Source organism: Teleopsis dalmanni, chromosome X (genome assembly GCF_002237135.1).
Source record: "Teleopsis dalmanni isolate 2A chromosome X, ASM223713v2, whole genome shotgun sequence".
In the NCBI taxonomy this organism is placed as follows: domain Eukaryota; kingdom Metazoa; phylum Arthropoda; class Insecta; order Diptera; family Diopsidae; genus Teleopsis; species Teleopsis dalmanni.
In genome coordinates, this window is record NC_051848.1 from 63,681,048 (window position 1) to 63,690,405 (window position 9,358).

The 9,358-nt window shown below is 33.9% G+C and overlaps 1 protein-coding gene across 2 annotated transcripts in view; it reads left to right on the plus strand.

Moving 5' to 3' along the window:
* LOC119687965 (schwannomin-interacting protein 1 homolog) overlaps positions 1-7,191 on the plus strand; it is a gene marked incomplete at its 3' end in the record, with an annotated part of 12,324 nt that extends 5,133 nt beyond the window's left edge. For both annotated transcript variants that reach the window (XM_038102537.1, XM_038102536.1), the window contains 3 exon segments: positions 5,293-6,263; positions 6,329-7,040; positions 7,103-7,191. In XM_038102537.1, coding sequence (XP_037958465.1) covers positions 5,293-6,263; positions 6,329-7,040; positions 7,103-7,191 — 1,772 coding nt within the window.
* Between the last annotated feature and the right edge of the window lie 2,167 nt (positions 7,192-9,358).

The window sequence follows — 9,358 nt, forward strand, 5'->3', positions numbered from 1 at the left end:
CTGATTTTGCACATAAAAAACATGGCGACGGCCCCGTTTTAACTTTTGAGCGTCCCTCTGTATCCGTTCCCAAAGTTCTGCGTGCGGTGGTTCTGGGGCTAGTTTTGCAGCAAAATGAGCCTGAGCGTTGGATAGCGGATGTGTTTTGACTAAAACCATATCGCCAATCTGTGGTTTCCATGCTCTGGGTCGTAAATTATAGTGCTTGGCTTCTGTAACGTTTCTTCGGACTTTTGAATATTTTATAAAATTCGTCTTGGGCCGTGGTGACAATCTGATCGTTCTCCGGTTGGGTTGTACAACAAATTTTCGTTTGCCGTTGCTGGTTTTTTGTGCTGACTTTGTCATCTGTTTCGAGACAACGTTCCTTAATTTGGTATGGTAATTGTTCCTGTTGGCCTTGTTGTGTTTCAATAAATTTTATTTGCGGTTGTACTATTTGCTTTTGTGTACCTTGTAGTTGTTGTAACTTTTGTACTTTGATAGGTCTCGGATCTTGCTGTGTTTTCCCTTTGTTAGGTCTCGGGTCTTGCTGTATTTTCACTTCGATAGGTCTCGGATCTTGTTGTTGTACGATGTGTTCTAGCGTGTCTTGTGGTTGCTGTGAATCTCGGCTAGGTGTTGTATTGATAGGACTTGGATCTCGGTATTGTTGTAACTTCGGTGCTTTAGTAGATTTCGGATCTTGTATTTTTACTTTGATAGGTCTCGGATCTTGCTGTGTTTTCCCTTTGTTAGGTCTCGGGTCTTGCTGTATTTTCACTTCGATAGGTCTCGGATCTTGTTGTTGTACGATGTGTTCTAGCGTGTCTTGTGGTTGCTGTGAATCTCGGCTAGGTGTTGTATTGATAGGACTTGGATCTCGGTATTGTTGTAACTTTGGTGCTCTAGTAGATTTCGGATCTTGTTGTATTTTCACTTTGGTAGGTCTCGGATCTTGCTTTATTTTTTCTCTGATAGGACTTGGATCTCGCTGTATTTTCACTTTGGTAGGTCTTGGATCTTGTTGTTGTACGCCGTGTTCTAGCGTATCTTGTAGTTGCTGCTGCTGCTGTTGTCGATTAACTTGCTGCTGTTGCTGTTGATTAGTCTGCTGTTGTGGCTGTCGTTGTTGATTAACTTGCTGCTGTTGTTCTTCGACGGCTATGGATTGCAGTAGTTCTTGTTTTTGCTTAAAGAATCTAGACGGGATAAAAAACTTTAGAAAATCAACCTTGAAATGTGTCCAGTACTGCCAACGACAATTGTTGTTGCGATACCATATTAGTGCATTATTTTCGAGAAGTAAGGGCATTGTGCGTGGAATTAAGTTTACATCGATGCTATACTTGTCTGCCAGTTCTTCTATGTGTTCGATGAAACTCAATGGATCCTCACCACCGTCATATCTGAAGGACCATTTTTCCACATGTTCTATTGTTTGAATGGATGAGCGCATTGTAGGACTCATATCTGCCCCTTTGTATTCCACGTGTGATATACGTTGATATATTTTTTTTCCTTCCAGAGTTCTTAAATTCGTTTCATTCGAGTTAAGAGTTCTGTGATGTGACCAACCAGGTTCGTGCTAAAATCGGATCCTCCTTACTCATTATTATATTACGAAGTTTCCTACGTTGTATTCAGGGTCCCTGCTCGGGCGCCACTTGTAAAGAACCTTTTTACCAGCCGAGGTTTTGCTCGCCGGATCCCAGAGTCGTTACAAGAATATTTCTTATAACCCTGAATCGTTCGAATAATAATTTTAAAGCCAGTTAATTGTTTTAATTTCTTTATTTATCTTTTCCGAAATTTATTTTACAATATTTATAGCTTATTTGCTAACAATATATATTATAAATATTAAGAATTATTATAATTCCTGAAACAATAAAAAAATTCTAACTAATGGTGGATTTGGAACCAACACTACCGACGAGGCTGCGTTGTTAAAGAGTCAGTGTTACCGACTGGGCTACACTGATGAACTTGGAACCAACGCTACCGACAAGGCTGCGTTGCTTAGGAACAGTGTTACCGATAGGGCTACACTGATGAACTTGGAACCAACGCTACCGACAAGGCTGCGTTGCTTAGGAACAGTGTTACCGATAGGGCTACACTGGTGAACTTGGAACCAACGCTACCGACAAGGCTGCGTTGCTAAGGAACAGTGTTACCGATAGGGCTACACTGATGAACTTGGAACCAACGCTACCGACAAGGCTGCGTTGCTAAGGAACAGTGTTACCGATAGGGCTACACTGATGAACCTGGAACCAACGCTACCGACAAGGCTGCGTTGCTAAGGAACAGTGTTACCGATTGGGCTACACTGATGGCTTGGGAACCAACACTACCGACAAGGCTGTGTTGCTTAGGAACAGTGTTACCGATAGGGCTACACTGATGAGCTTGGAACCAACGCTACCGACAAGGCTGCGTTGCTTAGGAGCAGTGTTACCGATAGGGCTACACTGATGAGCTTGGAACCAACGCTACCGACAAGGCTGCGTTGCTTAGGAGCAGTGTTACCGATAGGGCTACACTGATGAGCTTGGAACCAACGCTACCGACAAGGCTGCGTTGCTTAGGAGCAGTGTTACCGATAGGGCTACACTGATGAGCTTGGAACCAACGCTACCGACAAGGCTGCGTTGCTTAGGAACAGTGTTACCGATTGGGCTACACTGATGAGCTTGGAACCAACGCTACCCAAGGCTGCGTTGCTAAGGAACAGTGTTACCGATAGGGCACTGATGGACTAGGAAAATGTTATTTAAATATTTTTAATTACCTGTTTATACACTTGCTCTGGCTCTGTCAAGTGTTCTGCTTCGTGGCCTGCCATAGAGTCTCTGGTGATGTGCACTGTTCGAAGTGCTGTGGCCAAGTCTCTCTGGTGATGTGCACTGCTCGAAATGCTGTGGCCAAGTCCCTGTGTTTTACTTTGCTTCTCCTTTTATACGGATTTTGGAAACGGGACTTCTAATTGTTGAGTGCACTTTGTACAGCTTTGTTATTGTCCATTCTAAGTGTCTGCGTCTGGTATGCTTACTGTTGCTGCACATTTGTTAAAATTTTACAAAATAGTTACCCTCAAACAAAAAGGTGTGTTATTACTTAATTTATATTTTAAAAGGAATTGCTTTTAATTTTTATTAAATTAATATTAACTTAATGATACTGATTTTATATACTAATTTAATAATACCTTAATTTTAAACTTATTCATACCTTAATTTTTATTACTACCTTATACTAATATTTTATTTTATGTGTAACTTAACTAATAATAAACAAATTATATTTAACTAAAAATACCTTAATTCTATTGTTGTTTTTTTTTTTTTTTGTTTATTTTATTTTCTTGTTGTTTGTTTGTGACGAGATTCTAAAACTCGTCACAAGGTTGTATTGAAAATGATACACTTTTTCAAAGAAAACAAACAGTAATTTATAATTCTTAAAGAAAAACCTTAACAATTTTGATAAAGTTCTCAGCTATTAACCATCATTCTAGACACCTATTTTAGTCACCCATTTTATTTACCCATTCTAGTCACTCATGCTAGTCACCCTTTCTTGCCATATATCCTATGATTCAATCGTTCACATTGACTGACGAAAACAGGTCTACACTTGTTCGTCTTGATATTGGGAGAATATATTATTATGTGTCATAGCCATTTAGGTTAAGGAAAGGCTATTCTGGTTACCACTTTTGCAATTATTTTAGGTGTGCCCCTTATAAGTTTGCATGCAGATGTAGTATATATATAAGATTTTTTATATTGCCATATTAAATTATTGCAAAAAGTTGTAGAATAGAGATTATTTATATAATCTATAATATTAAATAAATTATTAATAATTTATATAATATAATATAATAATAAGTAGTATTATAAAATATTTGTATATAGTGTATTTTATAACAATTTTGTGTATAAACTTCCAAGTGCGATAAAGAAAATCACTATGTCTACAATCTTTCATTCATATTATATATATATACATAATAGTATAAAAATACATATATGCATATATTATATATATATTCAATTATAAGAATTATTAATATATATAAATATTATTATAAATATATATAAATAAATATAAATCACTGTGTCTACAATCTTTCATTCATATGATGTATATATACATAATAGTATAATAATACATGTATATATTATATATATATTTAATTATAAGAATTATTAATATGTATAAATGATAAATATGTAAAAATAAATATAAATAATATAATAATAATATAAAATATTAATATAAATATTAAAAAAGTAAAATAAATATAATATATAAAAATGATATGTGATTAAAAATAACAAATTCTTCTTCTTGAATGTTAAATATATTATACAATGACACCTTTACGCACTTGCAAATGAATAGATGATAATTGGGTTATATCTGAAAATATAGACATAACTATTCAACATGATTTTATATTGTCGAGTATGTTAATACCCGACAAGAGTCAGTGTGAAAATTTTTCTATCAATATCACATATTTTGCATCTCTATTGCATAAAGGGTCACATTAACCTGCCTAATAATAGTGAGGGGTTCTCGGTTTTTCTTATTTCTCAATATTCGGCAGCATGTTTCCCAAGCAGTTTCCGACAAAAAAAAATCATAATTCCAGCTGTGAAAAACTATATTTAACCAGGTAAAAATAATGTTGTTCTATTTTTATGTTGTAGGTTCATCTTTCCGCTTTACTGTAAAAACAAATTTATGGTGATATCTTTCGCGCTAGAATAGTTTACGTGTCTACACTTTCTTAATATCTAATAGGCTAAAATGGGTTAAATAAATCGTTTTTGAGATAAGAAATTTTACTGACTAAAATTTTTTTGGAATCCTTTGGAAACATTTCATCTCAATAAATATGGAAAATGAATCCATCAATCCATCGTTTCTCGAAACGTAGAATAATCTTGTATGCAACAATAATATATAAGAATATATATATATATATATATATATATGTATTAATAATAATATATAATCAATTTAAAATATAGTATTTTTTTTTATTGATATATTTATAGACTTTTAAATATACTTTAATAACTTGACAAATTTGATCAATAATAGAATTACCAAAACTTAAGACACAAGTTATCGATTTTTAAATATTTGAAGCTAGGTAACGTCATAAATATTATCTTACTATATCATATTTCTTAAATGAGATGAACATGAATTAGTTCACTCAATCTAATTAAAAAAAATAATATTTATCAAATTATATGTGAATAATTTCAAGTCTGCTTTCCTTTCTAGATGAATACTTAACTTCTCCCTCGTCGTCAAGTATATCTTTACGCACACCAAAGAAACGTTCATATTTTCCACGCGGCATTATTAATCCTAATTATCCGGGTTTTCAGCACTTAGCACACACTTTATCTGAACACTTTATTAGTAGCACACCATTTGATTCCTATGATAGTGATATATCGGACTACGAAATGGAATTGAGTGCCGATAGTTTTGATGATGACGTCCTACCGGAAAATAATAATAACAACAATAATGATGATATGATAGCTAAAGTTGAGCAACCAATCGCAAAGGAAACAGATAAAATCGAATACAATGAAACAGCTAAAAATAAATTTGGTGATAATAATCACAATACAAATGTAAGCGAAAATCACATAGATGACTTGCCTAATAATCTAGAAACTACATTAAGTCTTTTTGAACCACCTAATGAGAAGAACTTTAAGCCTATAACACTTCTAACAAATACGTTACAAGGAGACAAGCAACAACAGGGGGAGCACGACTACGATCAGAGTCTAAGACCAAGTTCATATAATGTACACTGTATTACACCAGATATTTTACAAAAGAATTATAATCTAAGCGCAGAGTTCCCAACGAAGAAAGAAAACCGACCGGATTTATTAAATGGTGTTAGTCCACAGTTTGCACGAAGTAATAAGATCGGCGCAACAACTGTCACACCAAAAAAATCAGAATATGATTTCAATCGCGAACAGAAACAAATCATTTCAATGAAATGTGGTTTTGTTGCAAATATGGAATCTCACGTCCCTATTCGTCCGAACGATATAACGCGAGATGAAATTTCTCTTGGCATAACACCTGTTGATATAATCGGCGATTTCGGACAAGAGGTTGAACGTGAGTTTGGGCTACTAGTCAGTGGTTATAGGCGGTTAGTCGATGGTTATATTGAAGTCAATGATGAATGCATGGGTTCAGCTGTAGATTCCACCGATAAAGTACAATTTAAAGATCACAATTTAATGCATGTTTTTTTAATAAAGTTTTTTTCCTTCTATTGTAGCTTGCCGATGCCTCATTATCAATTGCTAACGATGAAATTGATTCAAATAAATTTTTATTAGCGTACAATCAATTAAAAGAAGAAGAAGACGAAAATATACGTGATGATGATTTTCAAATAAATACTACTAGGGAAAATTCCATATCAGCCATAATAAAATCTCCGAACAGTTATATTGAAGATGATAGCAATGCTGTAGATTGGTTTACCACATCATCAGACCAAAGGGCGAATACAGAAGATACTGTACAAAATACTGAAAGTGTAGCAGATGATAGCAACCGTAGCAGCAATGCTGATAAACGTATATACCAAAAATCTTCCTATGACGAACGTCAGCTGCCGCCAGTAGTGATCGAATACAAGCGATGTCAGCAGAATGTACGTCCATCACGCAAAAGTCAGAATAGTAATGAAAAGAATTCAAAGGGCACACCACTTAAGGCCACCCGTAATCATACGAAACCAAGCTTTACAAATCGATTTTTGCATACTAAGCGCAGTAGCACTAATTCTAAGTTGGAAAATAGTTCCAATAGAAAACGTGAAGAAGCTGAACTTCATCAATATCAACAACTTATCAGTGACAAAGAGCTTATATTGAGTAATAGTCGCTATGCGAAACTCTCGTCGTGGGCACAATACTTAAAGAATTCTGTGAAGGAGCGAGGAGGAAAAAATTCTAATGATTTGATATCGCCAAGTGCTTTAGGTACGAAATTTAGATTATTTAATTTCTTTTATATAAACAGTAATAAAATCGTTTATCTACAGAACTCTTCGATGCTTATAAAATTGGAACGGAAATCGATATGGAAACATTTGAAAAACATCTTAAAATGGCGAAGGAAATCGAGAAAAAGGTATTTAAATATAAAGACATGAAATTAAGAATTCAAAAAGTGGTATGACAATTTTAAGATACGGTATATCTCCTTCCCTGGTTTATTTTTCAAAATATGTAATATAAAATCCAATATGAAACCCAATATGAAACTCAACATGAATCTGGGTCTACGACTATTGTAGAGGTTGTGGCTCTGCGAATGAGAAGGTTTTTGTGCTTCACTTCATGTGTCTATGTTCATCTTTGGCAAGGAGAAAAACTAAAATCTTCGAGACCCTTTTTCTTATCGACCTAACAGAGCTGTCCGACTGAAATAGCTATAAGTTGTTACTGTATTGTACAATAAAAGGGTATATTAAATTTTTCACATAGTTTTATACTTATTTTCAAGCCCCACAAAGTACAGCCCCACAAAGTATCTATTTTTGACCAGATAAACGAGACTAAGTCTAATCATGAATGTTGGGCTGCTATCATAAAATTGGACTCATAATTTTCAAGTTAAATAAATTATGTTTTGAGCATAGAATTATTGATGTTGGTTCTTGACAAATCACTGAAATTGGTATATTATATCTTACGGCAGCCATATAACTTAACAAATCTGTGTTTTCTTTATTGTTTATAAATACATTTAGTGAAAATTGGATATATCATGTTCAATGTTTAATATTATTTAGATCGGGGTGAAATTAAAGCTGTTAATTAAGTTTATAATTGTTCTGATACTTCTTATAACAAAAATTCTAGTTTCTCTAATCTTTATTTCTAATGTTGGAAGATCAAAAATTTTTGTTCGATTTTTCAATAGAATTCAAGCATTATCCGAAATTTTATTTTATTAAATATTATATACTTTATGTCGTATGTCAATGTCGTAAAAAGGTCTCCGGACTTATTAAATAATAGACTATGAATGCACCACAACCTAAAAGATCTATTATGTGCTCAATTAGAACATTTCTAGACTATTTATAAATCTAGTAATTGGTGTGTGCTTAATTTTACACATTTGATTTGGGACTAAGATCCCGCTTTCAAGATAGTCGCCGCTGGACTATTCTCGCCGTTGCATAGAATATGTTCTGAAGTTTCCTTCTCCTCATGATGAATTCGACAGGAATCACTTTCTACCGCACCTATATTCTTCATGTGATAATCAAGTCTACAGAGTCCTGTAAGAAGTTCAGTGCTGATTTTAATATTGTTTATGCTAAGGTTAAGCGTCAACTTTGTTGTGTTCAGGATCAATGAATCTTTCTGAATGCCGCGTGTCAGCCTTATTAAGCATATCAAGAGTAAACTTCAATTAAATAAGCAACATTAATTTCTAAAGTTTTTAGTAGTTTCCTATACAAATATTTGTCAGGAATACTGGATATACAGGTGACCCAACTGAACTTCAAAATCTCAGAACGCTCTGGTACTTTATTTTAAATAAAAATTTTTTTGTTTTTTTTTTAAATAAACAACTTTGAAAATCATTAAATTTTAGGAATTTTTGATAAAGCCGCCTTTAACGTGAACTACTGCTCAAGTTCTAGTCCGCCAAAGCTACTCGAACGAATTACAAAATATACGAATGTGAATCTGCAAAATTTTTATCTAATGATACAATAGTGTTTTTTTGATTACATCTATACTTTGATCTTTTTTTTTGAGCTGAACTCAAGTAGCTATATAAATTATACCAACAACTGGACTGTGTTAATATATGGTCTACGTGAATGACACTAATCCGTCAAATTGAAGTGTGTGACATTATCCCTCTACCATTGTTCGTTGGCACTCGGTTTGTGTAGTAGCGAAAAATTTTGTTAAAAATAACTTTCCATCTTATTGAAATATTTTTTCACGGCTTCACTAACGCATTTTCCATAACTTTTTCGTGATATACATTCACATTTACTTTGAAGTCTCGCACTAGAAACACTACTAGAGAGCGACAATTGACCGTTACTGTCTATAAGCCCTCAAACTACCTCAAATGGTGGTGATTGATTCGAATGACCACAATGTTACTCAAATGTTAAAATATCTGCATGATCTCTCTTCTAAGTAAGTTCGATCATTTTGTTTGTTTACGAATTATTCAATTGGAAACATTTGCAGAGATCAGAGAGCAAACATAATATACAATTCGCCACGTTTGTGCAAGCGAGTCTTTCTATCGAGTCTAGTTC